Below are 22861 nucleotides of genomic sequence, written 5' to 3'. Positions count from 1 at the left end.
AGCAAATAAAACATCCACAGCTTCGGAGAGTGGGGTTCAAACGTTGTTAATTCGACGATACCTACATGCTGTTTTTTAGTTGCGCGAGTTCTTGTTAATGGACTTTTATCTGCTGTAAAGAAATTTTATCGGAAGATTCACTTTTTGGGGCATACTAATTTATATTGTGCAAGTAAGGGATGACCTTTGATTAAGTGTCACTTCATCAAGGCTAGATTATATTTATTCATTCACTAAAATATTTATTAATATTTTTAAATATTTTTAAGATATTTAATAATTTTAATTTGAAAAAAAAAATTTATTCTTATCGGAAAGTATTTTTAAAAAATTGTAATATATTTCTTCCTTTAATTCGGAGTAATCATTTCCACACAAATCAAGCGTGTGTAAGATGAGATACATTTCACAATAGCTTTAAAATTTTTAAATTAATTATTGATATATAATTTTTTTTTTTTTTACTTGGAAAAACCTCGTACGAAAGAGAACAATAATAAATAATAATTAATATTTAAAATTCAAAATATAAATCAAGATTTTTAAAATTAATTTTTGATATTTTAATCAAGGATAAAATAAAAATATTCTATATAATATTTTTTAAGCAATAAAAAATTTTTTAAAATAAATTTTAATAAAAATGAAAAAATAAACGATATTAAAAATTTTTTTTTAATAATTGTATAAATATTTTTTTAAGCACAAAATTTTATGAATTCAATTCGTATAAATGTACTAATTCATAAATTCTATAAAAATTCTTTTGGAATAGTTAAATTTTTTAAAATATCAATATTAATTGTATTAATTAATTTTTGGCCTTAAAAAAATTTATTTGAGCCAAAAACTCGTAATTCTAATCAAGGATAAAATCAAAGTAATTTATTTTTAAGCAATAAAAAATTTTTTCAAGTAAATTTTAATAAATATAAAAAATAAACGATATTAAAAATTTTTTTTTTAATTAATCAGAAATAAAGATTCATTATATTATAAGCATGAAAGTTTCTTTCATGGATCTTATTAAATTTATAACACAAACATAGCAAGAACGATGGGAAGGTTATGGGGTTATCATGAGAGTTTTCGTCTTCTGGAAATTTAATTAAACGCATATAATATAGTGAACCCACTGCAATAAATCATAAAGAAACTTCCATAGCTCAATTAACGACAATGACCGTATACATACATGAGGAAATTATTATTGTTAATATTTATCGATTATTCCTCATATATCATGAGGCTTAGCCGGTTGATAATAAACTTATCATGCAACAAGTTAAGACGTAGTAAAATACATAAAAAATAATAATAATAATAATAATATTATTATTGGGTACTATCTTATTTGTCGATAATGTTTACTTGATCAAACGTCGCTGCAACGCCTACATCAATTTTAAAGCCTTAATGTACAATAATATAATAATATAAACAGTTTAAAGATAATTGTGAATGATGTCAAGTCATAGCAAGTGAATTGGAGGCCCGACTTGCCTTCAGCCAATCCGCGACCAGGGATTGCAATGACGTCAAATCTCGTCATGTCAAAATACCCTTCTATTATTTATCTTTTGCAGCTTGTTATTTGTTTTAATTTGCTTTCATTTGCCAAGCAATTATTGATGCGCTGCAAATAAATTCATTTATTGGCTCAATATAATTTGTTTTGCGGCCTTGTTCTCGAAGAATGTTGATGCAGCTATCCACTCCCTGTAAAATCACGACCTCATTCGCTACTGTCATTTTTAATCATACTATTATTATTTATTTTATTTTTTAATCCTTTCTTTAATTTTTTTTTATCCATTCATTTTTCCTAAAATTCTTTTATCTCAGTTAAATGCGAAGATAAAAGCTAGAGATTTTACTTCAATCCTCCCTCGCTCACAAGCGATCAATTTTAAAAGCTGAGTGAAAAAAACTTCAGAAGTACAATTTACATAAAATGAAATATCACTTTACAAATTTAAGCTCTGTATTTTAATTATTATTATTATTATTATTATTATTATTATTTTTTAACTCTCAGTTTTGCAGCAAAGTGTAAAATAATTGAACTTGGCGGAACGCTATCAAACTGAAAATTCTACAATTATCCCTCCCTCCGATAATGGATTTCAAATTTTTTAATGTTTTTTACTAAACTACAGAAAAATTAAATGTTTATATATATTTTTTTTTTTCGATCAATTAATAATTAATTGAATAAATTTTTCGAAATAAATGTTGAGTGTAGTAAATTGCGTCAGCAACTTCGGGATAATCACTGCGCAGTAGTATAGATCAATTTATCGATCTTAGTCGAGCCGCGATCTCTTCAACTTAATTTTTTACACAATGTGTAAGGATCAATTTAATAAAATTTTTATTAGAATTATTTATTAATACAGAAGCTTGTAATTTAATTATTTAAATTAATAAAATTTTATTTTTTTACAAAATAAATTTATTATTAAAATTATGGATTTTTTTTTTTAATTTAATAATTAATTTTTTGATAAAACAAAAATTATTTTAATTAATTTGACTAATTTATCAGAGAAAAAATTTAGTCAGACAAAAAAGAACAATTTTAATAATTTTTAAAAATATATTTTCATAAAAAAAATATAAATTTTTAATTAAAAAAATATCTTTTGAAAATACCGACTTTTTTTTTAATTTAAAAAATAATATTAAATAGAAAAAATAAAATTTAGAAATATAAATATTGTAAATAAAAGGATTAAAATGGAAATGAACATATAATATAATTCCCGAGCTGCAAAGATGATGCAAGTGCCCTTAAAGATTCCATCTTGAATTCTGTCCTGTATCCGGTGCGTTTATAATGCTCAGTACACTTCGAAGGCCAACATAATTTAATGAATATTCTGCGAAGCCACTTATTATTTATTCCCATTGATTTTCGTTCCACTTGATGAGTACTTGATGATCAAATAAGTAATAACAAGTTTACGGAATTCTCCGGGGCACGCATACCGACAACATGTGATCCGGAGTTTCATCAGAATAATTAAAAAAAAATTATTTTTCTCAATTTGATTAAATTAAATGAACATAAATGTGTGGAGTGAGGGAGTTTAACAAACGTCAATTTTTGTCTGTAAATACTGGGAGGCCAGACAATTTTCCAAGAAGACAGGAAGCAATTTTACTTAGGATTTTCTTGGCAAACGTGATCGCCAACATGTTGCGTAAAAGCTAGCTCTCTTTTCCCTGTTTATCAAGACAATTATATCGCGGATGGGTGACAAGTATTACAAAGATCACTTGCCAAATGATTCAACATCTCAAGCTATATTTGATAAGCGAGAGTGAAAAATTCGGAAAATTTACCAATAATTTTTATAAATCAAGTAACTTTAATACTTGGGTCTTTTTTTAAAAAATAAGCTGTCACTTCCTGGAAGTAAATCTGTATCGCTGTATCGCTGAGTATTGAACCGTAGGAAGATTATTAGTAATGATGACTCGTAAATATTTAGTCTAAACATCTGTTTTTAATGGCGCACTTTAAATTTATTAATTCATTTAATATTTTATATCTCAATAAGAACATACATATATATGAAAAATAAATATTGATAAGTGTTGAAACATGAAAAATGATCGGAACTGCTACGCACGATCGTCATGTTTTCTACGCATGATCTTGTATCGCCAAATTGATAAGAAATGATTAATTGGTGTTTATTATTTATTTTTTTATTATTTTGTGTTTTAAGTTGATAAATTTTTCTTCAATCTGAGAAAATATTTATGTTTATATATTTATAAGTAAATTACTATCAACACACTCTCTATGAATCATATTCATTATTTTAATATTTCAAAATTTTGGTTTGTGCTCAATAAGTCCAGTCGGTCGCAATAATTTTATGGGAAAAAAAAAAAAAAAAAAAAAAAAATGATTCTCCACCTAAGAGTTAATTTTTTCTGTGTAATAATTTTTCATCTTTATTTTATTTATTTATTTTTTTAATTTGGAAATATATGCCGGCATATCGCTAAACTAAAGATCGCTAAACTCTGTAAATTTAGGACTTCAATTGATTTAATTTGATTAAAAAAATTTTTAAACTAAGAAAACTTTCTTGATTTAAGCAAAATTTCCTTGAATTAAAAAAAATGAAACTCTCACAGTAAAAAATTTTAAGTTAAAAATTTTTGTGTTAAACATTTAACATTTTTACGTGTAAATTTAACATTAATTGTCTTAAATTAATACAAAAAAGTGTTAAATTAACCCAAAAAAAGTATAAAATATTTAACTTAAAAATTTTTAACACAATTCTTTACTGTGCTTAAAAAATTATTTTCTTCGTTCAAGAATTTTTTTCTTGATTCAAATTAATTTTTTTTTCAGTCCAAAAGTTCAAAATTTAAATTACCGAGTCATTGCAATTGTTACTAATAAAATAAGCCTCTAAAAAAAATTTTTTTTTTTCCGGAAATTCATAAAGCCAGTGTAGTGTCCCATTTAGACTAATTCTCCCTTAGATTAAAAATAATCATAAACTTATATTACAAATAAATTCAAGTGAGACTAACGCAAACCAGTTCTTTCATTGAGTCATTTACGCTCTGTTCTTCTCTGCTCTCTTTATCTTGCGTTTATTAAATATAATGATACATAATATAATGCAAGCGACTTTCACAATCATCATCATCATCATCATCATCATCATCATCATCATTAATCGAGGCTGATGCATGCAGATCACACTTAACTAAATCGTCTTTGGCCATGAATTAATTCTTCATTACTCTAATATGAATACGTGTTGCACATAATGATTAACAAACAAAAGTGGTGGCAAATTTATGTTAAAAAAGTAAATTTTCACGCTACCTGCTCATTAAAATCGCATTACTTCAAACACTTCGTAATAATAAATCGCATACATTATAAGATGCAAAAAATAAAGCTTAATTCACATCATTATCGTTAGAAATAACATTTAAGTAGAATTATGCGCTCGGGTTAATATAATACAGTAAGAAAAAAAAATAATAAGAACAAGCGAGCTATAAATTCATATGAAGCGCGTTTGAGAAGATTAATTGCTCTTAGCCTTTACTAGGCGCATACACTAATCGCGTATTATATGATTAGGTCTTGTCGAGCTCATCCAGACAGCGCGACGCCGTTTTATTTGCGTCCAGACGACTGACCCACAGGTGCTCATCAGACTTATATCAATATGTTTATTATTACTTTTATGTTTTTTTTTTTTATGTCTAATTACTACCAATAAATTTTCATTTTTACACGCTATTAGACTGTAATCAAATTTTTCTTGATTTAGTGATAAAAAACATTGAAAAAAAAATTTTATTTTTTCACTTCAAAATTTTTTATGCAAAAAAAATAATTTTATTGTCAATTTAATTCCTAAATTTTTTTTTTTTTAATTAATATGACTTTAAAATAAATTTTTTTTATATTTTTTTGATTCTATGATTATTGATCCTCCTTAAAAGTTAAAGAAAGAGATCATAATAATTTTTTACATCAGATTTAACTTCATTTATTCTTATTTAAAGTCTAGATTTAATAAGTAATCATAAATTTGATTTTATTATGAATTTTGTGTGATATTTTCTTGCGGATATTTTCTGGGGGACATTTTGTCGGAAAATCAAAATGGCTCATACTATTTTTTTTTGCAATCATAATAATATTATTAAATTAAATTTCTTATTAAAAAATAAATTTACTTCTCCAAAAATTAAAATATTTATTTTGCATTATTTTATTATAATTTTTATCAAATTTATAAAAAAAAATCCATGAAATTAAATTAATTTTTTTGTAAAAAAATCAAAAAATTTCTAAAACAAATTAATTAAAAAAATTTTGCAGCATCAGCATAAAAAAAATATCAATAACTTCATTGACACTTTGAATATATTATCCGAGTCTTATAAAATTATTGACTATTAAATATTTACAACAGAACACCCGTTTAATATGTATATTCTTCTTCTTCAATAGGTGTACAAGTAATATAAAAATTTATGACAATCTCATAACTCGATAAAGACATAAAGTCGATTATGATGAAAATAATAGACCGCTAGTTTTTATTTTTATTTTTTTTTTATGATAAAAAAAAAAAAAACATAAATTTAATGACTCAATTGAACGCGGATAAATATCCTGTCCGCCCCATAAATACGCTGTGCATGAATAACTTTCGGAACATCTAGTAATCTATCTCGAGCCTGGTCTAGTAGTAAAGATACTTGACTACACATAACTGATGTCTAAGATTAAATTAGTTATATTGGGGGTACGGGGAGTAGTTGATTAATCCCAATAAACTCGATCTAATTTGTCTCTCCTCTTTTCACGGTCAACAGGCTGTAAGGTCGTTCTACAGAGTAATGTCTTTAACAATATAGAAAGCACGTGTAAATATGTAGCGTTTGCGTTCTATTCTGTTCTCTTCTGTAAGCGCATGCAGAGATAAAAAATAAAATACCAATTAGGTAACTTTTTAGTATCAACCGTACCAGTAAATTTAGCTTTAAACCCATTCAAACCGGAAAAATTTGTTAAGTATTCTAATTGGCTGTTAATTACGTAAAATTAGGCTATGTCTAAATTGTCGGTTCCGTTCAACTCTTTCGAAAAAGTTAACTCTTACTTTACTTTCAATTTGTAAGCTTACAATTCTTTAATTAAATAAAAACAATTCTAAGATTTTTTATTTATCTCACTTTTTACATTTATTTTAATTATTATTCAAGGGTTTTTATTAAACGTCCAAATTGTTTTTTTTTTCTTTTTTTTTTTTTTTTTTTATGGGGGTATATTAATGCTTGAAATATTGAAAAATTTTTTTTACCTCATTTTTATTATTATAGTCTTGTTAATTCACGGAATAAATATATTTTGAATACTATCGTCAAGATAATTTAATTACGATTAATTTAACACTTTTCAAAAATTTATTTAGTACAATAGAAAGGGAAAAAACATCAAAATAGGACAAAAAATTTTCGGGCTATTTTAGCTGCTTTATATAATTTTTTTTTCACATTTTTTATTTTATTAATATTCCATAATTAAATAAGCATTATGAGTCGTGCATTTTTGGATTTTCTAAAATTTTTTTGATATTTTAATAAATATTATTTCACTCAGAAAAAAAAAATTTCTTTTGAAAAAAATAAACCATTTTGTAATAAGAAATAAATTTGTCTAAAATTTTATTTTTAAAATTAACTGAAAAGTTTTTTTAGATTTTAAATGAAATTTCGCAAGTTTTTTATCTAAAATTATTTTTTCCTAAATCTAGACCCCTTTTTATTCAGCAAGAAATTTATTCTAAGAAAAATTTAATTTCTTTAACTAAAAAATAAAATTTTAAACAAATTAATTTATTTTTGTAAAATTAAATTTTTTTTCTTAATTTCGACTTAATTGCTATTAAAAATTCTCTTATTCTCTTCATCTGATTAAAAAAAAAAAAAAAAACATTTCTTCTCAATTCAAGAAGATTTAAACTCTTATAAATAATTATTTCGGTTCTCGACAAATTTTCTTGAATCAAGTTAATTTTATCACGAGTGTACAACGTAGTAAAAATGAATAAATATTGCAAAAAGTCTAAAAAAAAAAAAAAAGGTAAGACCAAAATAATAAATATTTACTACGCGAGGAAGAAAACAAGTTGTTTTGGGGTCTTCTGTTGTTTCGTCTGACTCTGACGGAAAAATTTATGAGTATTGGCGCACGATGCTTTGCGACAAGTGTGTCCATTGCGTGTGGGTTTGGGCTAAATTGGTTACGGTGAATCAACTTTTGAGGAGACGAGATGAGAGAACACATGAAGAAAAGAGCAGAAAACGAAGGTGCCAAGATCGTCGCGACTTATATGCGACGCAATGTCTAGACGCACAAATCGCTTAAAAACATCCGTTTTAAATAATTCACAATACTTGTCGATCGTTATTTAAAATCAATAATTGCAATCGGCAATTAATTTAATTAAAAATTGAACCTCAATAAATTTAGTAACATTGGAATTTCTCCCAAATGATAATGTCAAAATATCACGTGGTACCCATGATCTGATTTGTGTAGCATAATATAATAATTAACTAATAAACTATTATGTATGTGTGTTTTTATGCCTCGAAAACATGTGACGCACGTGGCGAGGTCATCAATAGAGACCGTATCATCACATCAAATTAACTATTACATTTCTTCTTTGCAACTTTATAATGCCCAATAATTCATAAGTGCTCTGAGTTTAAGGCATTTAAATAATCGTTTTATTTATATTAAATCAAATTATAATTAATAAAATAATAATCAAAAAGTTATTTTTGGTCAATTAAGACTCGAAATAATTTAGAAAATTCATTGAATTATTTTAAATATTATTTTAAATACTGCTTCAAGTAAGAAATTTATTTCTCGACCGGCTCCATTTTGTCGGACTCTCTCAACATCAAATATATTTTAAAAAAATTTTTCATTCATAAACTTATCTGTTTTTTAGGCGAGCCCTATATTTATTTAGAAAATTCAGAATCAATGTTTGTATTTATATTACGATAATAAATGTGTAAGGGATCGGTAACTGCGTAAAAAAACTGATAAGTACCCCGTCATTTAAACTTGTTATTGCATCATCATTTGCGTCGTTAATAATAAATTAATTATTAGTAATAATCTAAGAAATCTTTGCTGACCGCAAATATACTCGGAAATACCAGTGTTGGTTCTGCGGTTATTAATCATAATTAATATCATGGATTTTTAATACTTAAAAATTTTTTTTTTCCAGAGAATTGATATTTTTAATTATTTTTTCTAACTATAAAATCCATTAAAATTATAATAAATTTTTTGAAAAAAGAATATCAATAAATATTTTTTACTCTGCTGAGAAGAAAAGTTAATTTTTAAAAAGAAAAGTGCAATGTAATAAAAAATCAATTTTTTAGAAATTTTAAATAATTTTATTTCTTAGCTGAAAATTTTGTTGAAAAAAAATTTTTTAGACTCAGAAAAAAAAAAGGAATTTTAGATAAAAATCACTCTTGCAATTTTATTTTAATTAAAAAAAGGCCATTGAGCAGCCAAAATGAAAGTAGATGAGAAAACTTTTTAAACAAATGCAATAGCAAATTTTAGAATCGGCATAAAGTAATATAACTTTTTTAAATATCGCCATAGAGACATATAGTGACAATATCGCGGGGGTAGTCAGGAAGCTTTCTGTGACCTTAAAACGCCGAGATCTGATGAAAACTCGATTTTTGCAAAACGGGGTAAAACCAATAACTTCCAGATTTTTGAAAATCTTCGATTTTCTTCGCGGGAATTTAAAAAAAGCTCTAATAAATTAATAAATACAATTTTTGGATTATAAATTTTTAGAAAATTGGATTTTGGAAAAAATTTGATTTTTTTAATTAGAAAAAAATTGCAAGTGTCAATAACTAGGTCTTTTACTCTATTTAAAGCTATTTTTTTTTTTTTTTTTTTTTTTTTTTTCAAATCTTGCTATTGGGCGTTTGCTTAAATAAATAAATCTAGAAAAAATTTTTTTTTGAAAAAAATTATATTATATCTTCAGCTAATAAATAAAATTGTTTAAAATTTATAAAAAATTAATTTCTTGCCCATTTTTTTATCAAAACAAAAATTTTTTTTTCAACGAAAAAAAAAAAAAATTTTTCCTAAATATTTGATCTTTAATTTTTCAGGATAAAGTAATCGAACATGTGACCGACATATAACCATCTGGGAAATGATCAACAGAACATCTGTTACAGCAGAGGAATGCTAACGACGCAGAGATCGAAAGTTAAACATTAACGAGGATCAATCGATTATGATTGGGTTAACGGTATGACAAAGCGAAATCACTTTAGAAGAACTTCTTAGCAGTAATCATGTCGGAAATGAAATAACGTCATCAGACATCCCACTGGATTGAAAAAAAGGCTGAAATAATGCGATAGACTATCAATAAATCCAATCGTCTGGCTCTGAACTGTGGTACGATAATTTTTAATCGGCTTCTAGGCCCTCAGCTCCCGGACTAACTCTGCAAAGAAAGTAACTTATTTTTAAATTATGTAATTGCATATTCGCGAGCTTTTACGACAAAAAATTAATAGCATCACATGGCTGTTTTACGGGTGAAGTTAAGTTGCGTATTTAAAATCGCAAGCGAGAAGAGAAGGTGCGCTGACTTGTTCGAAAAAAAAATATATAAATCTTGTTGAATGATTGTAATTAGCTGTATTTAAGTACTTGTAACGTCTAATTATCTTCCTTGATGGAGGAATGAAATGCAACTAGAAAATAATGGTTTTTGACTTTTTTTTTATTATTGCTAAGATCTATATGGACGATCAGTTAATTAATGGACGTCAAAGCGCCCGACAGGAATGCCATTTAGTTTTTACGACCCTAAGGAGAAATACATACCGTAAATAAAAAATTGTAATAGCAAGCCAAGTGAATTTCTTTTTTTACATAATAAAATTAAATCAATTTTAACTTTTAATTTTTGGCTGAATTAATTTTGTTTTAATTTCTTATTTAAAAAATTATTTAATTATTAATTTTGTGATTAAAGAAGAATATCGTAATTTTTTTTAGTGATCAATTTCACGTAATAAATATTAATTCAAAGTTAATATGAACGGGAGTGTCCGAACTGGCTGGACACAGATGTAGACTGCGTGTCGCTGCTATACCAATTATAATTACTTATGATTGATTAAATCGAATATGCACTTAATTAAAAATAAACTTGAAAAAATATAAATGTTTAAAATTAATTTAGATTAATTATTAGATTTTAATCACATTTATCCATCTCACAGGAATTACACAATTTATTTTCACATCGTTTACAATTAAAAATAAAAACAAAATCATAAATTGTTAAGTAAATAAATTACATTATTTTACAATTATTTTTTTTTTTTACAGAAAAATTTCAATAAATGCTTGAAGGATTTTTACAAATTACTCCGAAATAAAAAAATTATAAATTTAACAAGTACAAATCAAATAAAAAATAAGAATTATTAAAATTAAATTTTTTATTTTTTCATGAGTATTTAATAAAATTTATTTAATTTTTACTATATTATAATTTGGCCGCTTTTTAATTTCCAATACGCTCAATTAAGAGGTTCACAATTATTTTGTTAGTTATTATTTGTTTAAATATTTCTTTTAATTAAATTTAAGACACACATTGGCACATGTTGATGTAAATACTCTCATTACACGTGTTTATGGTACAGTGTTGGGCATCTTTTACATAATTTTAATAATTTCATTTATTTTTCCAAACTTAGATTAATTAAATTTTTTAATTTAATTAAAATTTAACCTTCATTATTTATTTATTAAATTCAATAATAATATTTTGAATTCAAATCAACTCACTGTTTGTTTTAATAATTATTTAAAAAAAAAAAAAAAGTTTGTTTAAGTATCCAATTAATCAATGAATGATTAATTAACGCTGCAGACATGATTACAAGTAAATACATTTATATAATTGTAATTAGTACCACATTTCTGCCTGTTAAATTTAAACAAATTCATCAAATCATTTTAATTTTAATATTATGCACACTTTAATCAATAATAACAATTAATTATAATTTTATTGTAACTAAACAAAATTATTTACACAAGCCAAATAATGAAAATAAAATTATCTTCAAGTACAGGATAATTAATGTAATAATTATTGATTTTTTCTATGAAAATTTCTAATTTTTTTTAATAATTCTCTATAAAAATAATTGAAATTATCGTTTAAATAAATTCAATCGAAAAGTGAGGTAGAAAATGAACATAAAAGTAATTTTAAAATTAATAAATATAAATGCATCATTAATTCTTTTTTTTTTTACATCAATTTAAGTAACAAAATAAATAAAAAAATCTATTGTGCAAATAAAATTATCTGTTCGCTTATTTATTTTTGTGCTTTTAATACTTTTACGGAGTTTCCATTGAAATTTTAATATTTAATTTAGAAAATAATTACGGCTAAAAATTGTAAAAAAATATTTTTAATTTATTTAGAATTTTTATGGTTATTAATTAATTAAAATTACTCTAAATAATTACTCTAAATAATATATGCACATTTTATCACGTTATTTAATTGGCTACCTTTGAATCCACAAAGATAAATTTATAAATTTCGATGAAAACTCACTTTATATAGTTCCATGATTCTTTATCCTCCGACAAAATATCCCGGACAAAATATCTTAAAAATTTTTCAATAAAACAATTTGAAAAAAATGATCAATTTTATTTTAACACTTATTAATGGCATTTAAAATATGTCTATTTTGTGTTAATAAGATTAATATTTATATTTAATTTGTGCACTTTTAGGTGGTGGCTAACAAAAATAAGAAAGGAAATTAATCATAAATTTAATTCTGCACACTTGGTCAATTTATGTTAATTTATGAGATAATCGGAAAAAAATTTTTAAATTATAAAAAATTCATATTATTTCACTAAAATTGTGAAATAAAAATTATAATAATAATAATTTTATCACACCTACAATTTTCCTGAAAAACAAACACCCCTAGAATAATCGCTCCATTTTTTGTTACGAAAAAAAAAATTTATTATTATTATAATTTTTTTTTATATTTTTGATGAAATTACATGAATTTTTCATAACTTAAAAATTTTTTCTGGGTTTATTTTTTTCGGGATTCAAATTATTACCTATATTTTTTAATCTGTCGAAATCTTCAACTTTGTAAAAATTGAGTAACCCTGTTATTAGCCCATTGGGCTGTTTAGTTTAAATAAAGGCAAATAAATAAATTTATTTAAATATTTATAGATTTTGTCGCAGTGATATTTTGTCGGGGGATCAAAAATCCTGATACCCTTTATCTAAACGAAAATCTTATGTAATAATTAATAAATAATATTGACTAATTAAATATTAAAAATTTTATATAATATAAATGAAAAAATTTTGTGCCTATTAAACACAAATAATTTTACTAATGAATAAGTAAAAAACAATATTGCCTTTGAGATATTGATTAAATTGAGCAATAAATTGGATATATAATTAGACTAGAATTATGAGATTGTAACTTTACGTAATTATTTAAAAAATTACATACTATTACAATTATAATTCGAAATTATTATCCATTTAATCCATAATAATAGTTATTTTTTTTAAATGCTCGATTATATTTAAAGTACTTTTATGCTTCCCTTCTGCATAAATATTTACAGTTTAATTTTTTATCTTTACACATTTTTTTCTAACTCCTGATATTTTGGCAATCGATGACACATTTATCAGCATCATTCATTCAAGACTATTTATTAAATTGTTTTATCTAAATATGAAATACCAATAGAAGATATAGTAAGCCTTGAACATCGTAAACTATACCCTTGGGTATGTCCTGATATGCTTAGACAATATTATTTCAATATTCAAGTTTTACTAATCATTAATCATTATATTTCATAACTATTTTTCTTTATCTAAGATCAAAAATATTTTAAACTTAATTTAAATAAATCAATTATTGCAATTTAATTTATTACTTTTTTTCTGATATATCTATATCTATATCTGATATATCTATTCATCTAAAAAATTAATTTATGTAGTACCTAATTATTTTATATTTACTGGGCTGAAAATATAGTCATTGTAAAAATATCCCAGTAAATATATTTTTTTTTTAAATAAATAATAAAAAAATTTTCAAAATTTTTAAAATAAAGAGGAAACTTTTTTTTGCTTTTTAAAAATTTATCACACGTATAAAATAAAATTTTAAGTATACCGAAGAAAACCAATGGTCGAATGATAATCTTTGAATTGTATTTAATTGTTACAAAAAAAAAGTATCCTCATTTATTAATATTAATAACCAATTTAGGTAATTATTAACAAGTGGAGTGGCTCCACTATTTTAATTTTAATTTTTATTTAATAAAACAGAATAAATAAAAAAATTAAAAAATGTTAATTTGGCCAAAAATAGGGTGACCCCGACTTGTAAATAATTACCCCAATTTACTTGAATAATGATAAGCTACTTCGTAATAGGTGTTCGAAAAAAAAAACCTCTTAAAAAAATTTAATCGTTAGAAAATTAAATTATAACTTACACCCAACCATTGAAAAGTTGGGCTTGTGTTATATAAAAGTTATTAATTTTTATGATGATTTTAAAGATAATTTATCAAGTTAATATACATTTTTACCATAAATGTTATTACTATTTATAAATTTGATTTTTTTATTTTAATATTAATCAGGCTATTTTTTTTTAATTTTTTTAAATTAAATTGAATTAAAAGCCAATAAAATAAATGATTTTAATTTTAAAAATACCCTCAACCTTAATTGACAAAAAAAAAAAAAAAAAAAATTAGAAAATTACTTCTCGTATACACTCAAGATTTTTGTAAAAATGACTCTTATAATTCCTTTAGAATATTTTAGCAATAAGCGTAGTAATAAATAGTGAATTTTTATTATTGCCAAACTTTACTAGCTTGGCTCAAATAATGTAAAGCCTTAATATGATTTTCAGCCAAATTAGGCGGTCCAAATAAAAATTCACGATGTACATTCGGATTACTTAACAACTCCTGCATATCTTCATTTTTTAATACTAATGAATGTAATGAGCTGTGAGTTAAATTAACCTTTCTAGCGACTGTTCCCGTAATATGAACATCATCAATCCAAAAATATGGTTCTCTTTGAGCTTCTTTATACAGTAGAAATACACTATCTGGTGAATATAAAATAGCCCAACCTGCACAATAAGCTGGATAACGTCTGCCAGGGTATTCTTGAGGCGATACTCGCCATTTAGAACGCCATGATCTTTTCACAGCCCCAGTTGAAAGCGGATCACACAGAATTAATCGCCGAGCACCCCATGGCGAAAGACCGTGTTTTAAGAAGTCTATCATTGCTGGAGTGTGCACGAAAACGTCGTCGTCCAATTTTAATATATATTTAGCACCTAAAACATAATTAATTATAATCTATATTATTAAGAGAATAAAAAAAAATTTTGTATTCAGTCATACGATTAAATGACCTTGTATCTTATCTTGTGAATTATTGATATTTTTAAAGATATAAGCTCATTCCGATGTTACACTCACCAAGAGCTTTCATTTGAGTACCCACATCAATTTTTCATATATTTATATATATTATATATATGAAAAATATATCAAAATGCATGTGGGTACTCAAATGAAAGCTCTTGGTGATTGTAACATCGGGATGAACTTATATATTTAAAAACGTCAATATTTAAGTTCACAAGTGACTGCAAGGTTGCTAGTTATTAATTGTCGAGCATTTATAAATTTTTTTTTAGATAATTTTATTAGAAAAAAAAGGAAATTTTTATATTTGTTGAGATAATTTAGAAATTTTATAAAGATAATATTTTTATTTAGAAAAAAATTAACTGATAAAATAATTAATGCTTTCAATGAATAGAAAAAAAAATAAAAACAAGAATATTTTTTTTTCCGTTTTGAGTGATTACATCATAAACTCTTACACAATAATTGAATCTATTATTTAGTTTTAAAAAAATTGTTAAGTATAAAAAAATAAATAATTACTTGGACAATGGTACGTAGCCCACTTCAATGCCATGACGTGTTTATAAGTCATATTTCTGTATGCATCAATAAAATTTCCTTGAATAATATCTTGGTAATTATTATTCTCTTTGTTCAAGTCAGCCTGGTAGTCGAGGGTGGCTCCGACAAGAAACAGCACGATCATTTCTGGTGTCTGCTTGCCCCAGGTGTCACGCACGACATTGCGTTTAGCAAAATTACCAGGGGCTGAGTGTATCAGCATCAGCAGCAGCGGCTGCGTTTTGTTGCAGGGATCATGGTTGATGGTGAATTTAAAATTTTTAATATCAATCAGCGTCGATTCATCGCTGGACGGCAGATCGTTCAATGAATATGGTACAGGAATCGTTGAGACGTTGTCAGGAACCAGTAGAATGTATCCGGGAACAGTTACTTCAGTAGTTAGCAGCGTTGACTGTGGACACCCGATAATTAGCATCCAAAATGATAAAAATCCCATTAAAAGTAGGGCAACCACGAACAGCGAGTAACCTGGCGACGACACGTGGCCATGAAGCCGCCGCTTATCCAACATATTCACATAAACACCCTATCATTCTACTCACGCCATCCTGTGTGTCATTAAATATATTATTAGTTGGATTTGTTACTTATCTTTATCAGTTGCTAATCATTTATTTTTATACGCTTTAATTCTTGATAAATTTTAATTGCATTTGTTGTTATTACTGCTCAATAGAGTATTCATTTAATTTATTTTTTTTAATATTTATTATCATGTTTCTAGTAAATGATAGTAATGAAAATAGATAAAAAAAATTTTTTTCTTTTTGTTTTAAAATAATTTATAATGAAATAATCACAATAGTAAAGTTAGCCGACGTTTTTAATTTTTAATAATTAAATTAGAACAAAAAAATATTTTTAAAAAATTGCATTTACAGTTTTTAAAAATTTTTACAAATTAAATGTTTTTGTATTAATTTTTTCAATGAAAAAAAATTCTAAAAATTTTTAAATATCGGCTAATTTAATTTTCATATATAATCAGCTGATATCTGTCAATTTTTTAAAATTCGATAACAATTAAATTAAAGAAAAAATTCCACGTGTAAAAATTTAAAAAAAAAAAAAATTTATCAAGATTTTTTTTTTTTTAATTTTAAAATGACTAAAATTATTAAAATTATCACAAAAATTTTTAATTTTTTCTCAAGACTAATATTTTAATAATTGGTAAATTGTCATTACCATTTGCACTATCATTGCAATAAACTATAGAAATATATGACACAATTGCGCAATTTTTAACCACAAAATTAGAGCATCAGTTTTAAAAGTCTTGAAGAAAATAAAAAATATTTTAGTGATAACTTTTAAGGAAAATATAAAATAAAATAACAAAGAAACTTACCTCGTAATCTTATTTTTTACGCGGTCGGAATGAACTAATGACTGTTACCCGGATTGTGTACTTAGACATAATCCAAGGACTAAAACTATCGAATTTAAATAAAAATGTAAAAAAAAGTAGATAGACCACGTAGTTATACACTGGTTTATAATTTATCAGCAATCAAGTACATTTATACCGTGGTCGGCATATGTCAATGTCAGAAAAGAATAAATTGAACGTTTGTTAAAAAATATATTTGTTATATACAATGAAGAATGTATAGCTACTTATATGCATATAGGTTGATGGGTATGGTAGAAATTAATGTAATAATAATAATTTGCAAGAGAATGGAGAAGAGTAACAACGCCCTGTACGTTGGTAATGTCATGCACCTGAAGTTAGTTACACACATGACACTGAAGTTAACTGACACTAAAAATTTTTTAGAATTTTATAAAGTTAAAATTTTGGCTGAGGCTATTCGGACACTGTAGCGTGAATTTTAGCATGGAAAATAATTTGTAATATTCACGCTAGCCTCACGGGGAACTCACTCACAGTGTCCGAATAGACAGTCCGTAATTGATTTGTTGAAAAAATTTTTAAAATTGACAGCTGACAGCTAACTTCAGTATTATAAAAATTTTTAATGTCTGTCAACTTCAGTGTCATTTACAACCTCAAAGTACAAGTTATGCTCTTGACATTTATATACACAAAAAAACTTCTTTAAAGTTTCCTATTTCTGTCTTTATTTTTTGACAGCTGACCAGTAAGAGCAAAAGAGACAATTTGCGTAACTTAAGAGAGGTTTTACAAAATGATTATTTTTATAATAGTTTATGATCCGTCCACAATGGCGCTGATGAAGGTGTCGTAAATTTCATTCTATAGTTTTATAGTCTCGTTAGAAGATCACTTGTCATCCCCTTTGCTCTGACATTAAGTATACACCCGATTCCGAAAAAAAGAGTGAGATGAAAATATGTGAAGTAAATTCAACAATATATAAATGTTTACAATTTTTTTTTTTAATATTGCCATTCCTTTTACTACAAATACTACGAATTCTACTACACTTTACTACACAACAATAGTAATTAATAAACGAGTGTAGTTCATTGATTTTTTTATTTTACGCTGGAAATTGGGTGTGGATATTCATTGTCATAAATATTATTATTTATCAACAATAAGTGGTGATGATTAATACTTAGCAGTTGAGAGTGGTGATATATTTACGGGATATGGGAGTGGGATAAAATATATATAAAAATAAATATATTTAAATATGACGAAAGATTTTAATGGTGACCGTAAAGGGAATTTGTGACGGATGTTTTGATATTTTATTGTTACACAGTGAGATAATAAATTATAATGCAGTTTATAAGGTATAGATGAAACAATAATATGGAGCTGAAAGTTTGGGTTGAAGGGATACAACGGATTGTTTGTGGTGTCACTGAGACAACTACTTGCGAGGTTTGTTTTTTGTTTTTAAAATTTTTTTTCATTTTTTTATGACATTAAAATTAGATGAAAATTAAATTAGCCGACATCTAAACTTTTTTAGAATTGTTTTTATTAATAAAATTATTACAAAGAAATTAAAAAAAAATTCCACATAAAAAAAATCAGAAAATCTATACGTGTAATTTTTTTTAAATATTTTTTTATTGCTAATTCAATTAATAAATTAATAACTCAATTAATAAAATTTTTTTTTATCAATTAAATTGTAACAAAATTGCATTTATAATTTTTAAAACTTTCTAAATGTGAAATTTTTTCAATAAAAAAAATTCTAAAAATTTTTAAATGTCGGCTAAATTTATTGTCATAATTTTGTTTATATATTTTAAATAGAGTAATTTATATTTTTCAGGATGTAGTTTATGCACTAGCTCATGCTACGAGCCAGTCTGGGAGGTTTACTCTGGTTGAACGATGGCGTAATAGTGAACGTCTTTTGGCACCTTATGAAAATCCTCTTATGGTATTTGTCTTTTAATTTTTAGTCAATTTTTGAAATAATTATTTATTAAATTATAAATAAATTATTTATTTACTTATTTGTTATGAAAATTCTTAAAATTTAATAAATATCTGCTAAATTAATTTTTATTTATAAAAATGCCCTTAAAAATTTCCACAAATAATTTTTTTAATTTTCATACGTGGAATTTTTTAATTAAATTTTTTTTTATAGTAATTTAATTGTTATAAAATTTTTAATGCCCAACTTGTTATAAATCTCCTAAAATTCAGAGTATCAATAAATTTAATTTAATTTAGATACTGATGAAATACGGCGAATACGCTCCAGATGTTCAATTGATTCTTCGAAAGTCAAACTCGGATGTGAACAAAAATCAGCCGAATGTATTAAATAAAACACGGGCTAATGGAGCACTAAACTCAGCAGCTGATCAATTTGTTAATAATAGAAGTCACGATAGTGGTAGTAATAGTAACAATAATAATAATAACAATAGTAATAATGGACACTCTACGTCTGAGAGTAATGAATCACCGGAGGTACTCAAGAGGAATCGGGACATACGGAAATCCCTTACGTTTAGTGGATTGCACGGAACAGTATCTGACCATTCAGAGGTTCATTTTTTATTAATATTTTAAATAATATTTTCTTCTTGAAAAAATATGTAATGATTGTATTTTGCAGCAGGTACAAATGGAAAATATTGCTGTAGTTCAACCGACACTACAGACCAAAATACAATCGAGAAAAGCCGCATTTAAGAGCAATGAGTCACCTACCAGAGCTTCGAGTAGCGAAGGTACAAAAAATAAAATAATTTTTTTTTATTTTCATCATTTTTATTTTTTGCTTTTTTTTTTGCTTTTTTTAAAAAAGGATTTATAAGTTTAACACACAAAAAAACCCGTGAAGTACCACCATATCGTGATCCTCCAGGTCCTGATTCATCACCGTTGAGGACATTGCCCCCGTATCGTGATCCTCCGCCACCAATAGTGACTAATAGCAAGTCACAGTCTCAAGAAAGTTCGACTAGTGAAAATTTCAGTCTTTCCAAAGAAGAACAGTCTTCGGCTACTGGTTCTACTAAATCAAAACGTAGTCAGGTAAAATATTAATTAATGCGCAGCTCAAATTTAAACTCCGTTTAAATTATTGCAGTGATATTTATTTATTTATTTTTTTTTTTTTTTTTTTTTTTTTTTTAATACTTGTCAGGAGATCCAAGATACAAAGGGACTTATGCAATCGAGTAAGCCGCAACTAAGTCAACCGCAAAATATAGTAGCTGTGGCTTATACTCATCGTTATGCTGAACTTATAAAACTAGTCAATAACCAACGCGATACTCTTAGCTCACAACAAGTTGATCTCACTAAAGTATATTTTTTTTTTTTTTATATTTATATCAATCCTACTTCTACTCATATTTTTTTTTTTTATGATAATAATTATTTTTATTATTTATTTAATAGTTGAACGCTGAAATCTTGTATTGGGAGAGTAAAAATAGAGAGCACTATAATCAAATGGATTTTATATCACAGGAAATAAATCGTATTGAATCAGCCGGTCGTGTTTTAGAAGAACAGGTACAAAAATATTTTCAATAATATTCTCAAAATTTTAATACTAATTATATCATTTAATTTAGTTAAGTGAATTAATGCACACTGAAGAAGAAAATGAAATTGTGAGGCAACAGGAAAAATCTCTGATATCAGAAATAAATTCGCTTAGATCAAAGATCAATAAGTGCGAAACGGAATTACTGCAATGTAAAAATAAAATAAGGTATAATTAATTTTTTTTTTTTTTTAATATTGATTGGTTTGAATTTTAATCAAAATTATTATTTCAACGTTAGGTTGTTAGTGGATGAACTTTCATTAGAGCAACACAATATTAACCGAGAAACCGAGGAGCGTTCAGCTATGGAACGAAAAATGTTGAATGAAATGGAAAGACTACAAAGTGAACTTGAATTAGCTAAACGGTTAACAGAACACACTAATCAGTCGGCTGATTTATTGAAACAAGAAGTTACGAATATTGAATCGGCTATTGTAGATAAAAAATTACAAGTTGAAAAATTAGTGTCGGAGATGAAAGAAGCTAATTTACAGAGTTTGACTGCTGCGTGTCAAGAGGAACAAATCAAAAATTTATTAGAAGGTTTATATTATTATTTTTTTTTTTTTTTTTAATTATTATTATTAAAACTAACCAAAATTTAAAATTTATTTTAGGTACCCAAAAACCTATTTGTACACGTAAACTTATAGGACCACCAAGGCAACTGGAGAACGCAGTGCCTACTAGTAAAAATCCACATGGCGTATGGGTATAGAAATATTAATATAGAAGATAAATAAATCGAATTATTAAATATGTTGAGTGAAAAAAAAAAAAAAAAATTCTAAAGAGATTGCATTTGCACATTGTTGACGTAGTAAGTTTGAATGAAAAAAAATTTTAATGTATAATATTTTCACTTTTATAGTATTTGTTTATTTATAAATTTATTATCGTTAACCTTTGTTTACTTAGTCATTATTTTGATTTTATACTTTATATATATATATATATATAAATAAATATATTGTAATAATTATTACCAACGACGGGAGGTCTCGCGTGTTTTTTAACAATTATGATCTCCAATATTAATTAATTTTGAAATAAACACTTTATATTGCTCACGAATTTTACTTTTATCTTTTTTTTTTTCCTGTTATATTTTTAATAAAAAAATGTATAGTTAGCAATAGACAATTAATTTTCATTTAAATTTTCAAATTTCGGCGGTAACATTAAGCTCATAAATGATTTCTATGAAAGAAACAAGCGCGACAAGATTTGTCTTAAATACTGGACTTTATTGATCAAGTGACAGCTGACAGCTGAACCTAGAAGAAAAAATAAAAAAACAAACTGCATAAATAATAACAAATAAAAATTACTTCAATAACGTTTAATTATTATTAGTAAGTAATTTACAAAACATTTAAAAATACTTTACATTTTTTAATGGTAATAATTTATAATTGATAATTATAATATTTAAGTTAGAACAATGTTGTTGATGGAGCGCATACCAGACCAAGTAGGATATTTAGTCCTCACTCAAGACGGAGCAGTACTTGCGGTAAAAAATAATTATTTTACAATTACTATTATTATATTAATGATTAAAAAATTCAATACATTTATATCATGTATTTATTTATATTATTTTTACATGACAGTAAAGTTAGCAATTACTTGATAATTTTTTTATTTTATTTAACAAATAAATTTGTTCTAAAAAAATTATTTTAGAAAATTGCATTTTTTATTTTTAAAAATTTTTACATGTCAATTTTTTTCTAATTTATTTGTTGAAAAAATTCTTAAAATTATCAAACATCTGCTAAATGAATTTTAATTATTTTTACAGTCTGGTGGAGAATTAGAAAACGACGAAAGAGCAGCTAACATAATAACAGCGCTAGTAACTTTGACAGATAAAATAGACCCCAAAGCAGTGTCATCAAATGATACCTTCAATAAAATATCAATAACATATCCCAACCACTGCTACATAATTTGCTTGTCAAATAAAAAAATTCACGTGATTAAAAAAAAGTTGCGATTGTCAGAAAGTCAATCAGGGACCATTGAAACTCAAAATTTCATTGACATGTAACTTAAAATTAAAATTAATAAAAAATGGAATAGGTCAGAATGTATGATAATTTTAAATAAAAAAAAAAAAAATAATCTTATAAATTACTAAAAAGACAAATTATAA

At 25.2% G+C, this 22861-nt stretch overlaps 3 protein-coding genes and 1 long non-coding RNA gene across 7 annotated transcripts; 3 read left to right on the top strand and 1 right to left on the bottom strand.

Moving 5' to 3' along the window:
- Positions 1 to 49: 49 nt before the first annotated feature.
- On the top strand, positions 50 to 14465 carry LOC141529256 (uncharacterized). Its single transcript, XR_012479552.1, has 2 exons — positions 50 to 172; positions 9745 to 14465. It is a non-coding gene; the product is annotated as an uncharacterized LOC141529256 (long non-coding RNA).
- Positions 14428 to 17675, bottom strand: LOC141529252 (beta-1,3-galactosyltransferase 5). The gene is made up of 3 exons (XM_074245746.1): positions 17079 to 17675; positions 15683 to 16275; positions 14428 to 15063 (listed from the first exon to the last, which is right to left on the bottom strand). Exons 2-3 carry the CDS (start codon positions 16236 to 16238, stop codon positions 14564 to 14566), a joined length of 1056 nt encoding a protein of 351 aa, XP_074101847.1. The 5' UTR covers positions 16239 to 16275; positions 17079 to 17675; the 3' UTR covers positions 14428 to 14563.
- A 578-nt stretch (positions 17676 to 18253) lies between these two features.
- On the top strand, positions 18254 to 21465 carry Rassf8 (ras association domain-containing protein 8). 4 transcript variants are annotated; one of them, XM_074245744.1, is made up of 10 exons: positions 18254 to 18548; positions 18952 to 19062; positions 19362 to 19682; positions 19756 to 19867; positions 20005 to 20174; positions 20287 to 20448; positions 20544 to 20660; positions 20723 to 20862; positions 20936 to 21243; positions 21318 to 21465. In XM_074245744.1, the coding sequence occupies exons 1-10, from the start codon at positions 18477 to 18479 to the stop codon at positions 21416 to 21418; spliced, it is 1614 nt and encodes a 537-aa protein (XP_074101845.1). In that variant the 5' UTR covers positions 18254 to 18476; the 3' UTR covers positions 21419 to 21465. The 4 variants fall into 4 exon arrangements, with proteins under 4 accessions (XP_074101845.1, XP_074101843.1, XP_074101844.1 ...); XM_074245742.1 differs by having other exon boundaries at positions 18258 to 18548; positions 19945 to 20174; XM_074245743.1 differs by having other exon boundaries at positions 18258 to 18548; positions 19753 to 19867.
- Positions 21466 to 21909: 444 nt separating this feature from the next.
- Positions 21910 to 22785, top strand: Lamtor4 (Late endosomal/lysosomal adaptor, MAPK and MTOR activator 4). Its single transcript, XM_074245750.1, has 3 exons — positions 21910 to 22055; positions 22137 to 22216; positions 22508 to 22785. The coding sequence occupies exons 2-3, from the start codon at positions 22145 to 22147 to the stop codon at positions 22754 to 22756; spliced, it is 321 nt and encodes a 106-aa protein (XP_074101851.1). The 5' UTR covers positions 21910 to 22055; positions 22137 to 22144; the 3' UTR covers positions 22757 to 22785.
- Positions 22786 to 22861: the final 76 nt, after the last annotated feature.

This window comes from Cotesia typhae, unplaced genomic scaffold (genome assembly GCF_013202065.1).
Source record: "Cotesia typhae breed Kobodo isofemale line unplaced genomic scaffold, CoteBio_Ctyphae contig_48, whole genome shotgun sequence".
NCBI lineage: Eukaryota > Metazoa > Arthropoda > Insecta > Hymenoptera > Braconidae > Cotesia > Cotesia typhae.
This window is presented reverse-complemented; position numbering and strand designations above follow the sequence as displayed.

Excerpts from the sequence above, each read along its gene's own strand:
- LOC141529252 (XM_074245746.1), bottom strand. The coding sequence starts at position 16,238 with ATGTTGGATAAGCGGCGGCTTCATGGCCACGTGTCGTCGCCAGGTTAC. Across the intron at positions 15,064-15,682 it reads GGCTACGTACCATTGTCCAA|GTGCTAAATATATATTAAAA; the intron begins GTAATTATTTAT and ends ATTATGTTTTAG.
- Rassf8 (XM_074245741.1), top strand. The coding sequence starts at position 18,477 with ATGGAGCTGAAAGTTTGGGTTGAAGGGATACAACGGATTGTTTGTGGT. Across the intron at positions 20,449-20,543 it reads AACAAGTTGATCTCACTAAA|TTGAACGCTGAAATCTTGTA; the intron begins GTATATTTTTTT and ends TTTATTTAATAG. Across the intron at positions 21,244-21,317 it reads AATCAAAAATTTATTAGAAG|GTACCCAAAAACCTATTTGT; the intron begins GTTTATATTATT and ends AATTTATTTTAG.
- Lamtor4 (XM_074245750.1), top strand. The coding sequence starts at position 22,145 with ATGTTGTTGATGGAGCGCATACCAGACCAAGTAGGATATTTAGTCCTC. Across the intron at positions 22,217-22,507 it reads AAGACGGAGCAGTACTTGCG|TCTGGTGGAGAATTAGAAAA; the intron begins GTAAAAAATAAT and ends TTATTTTTACAG.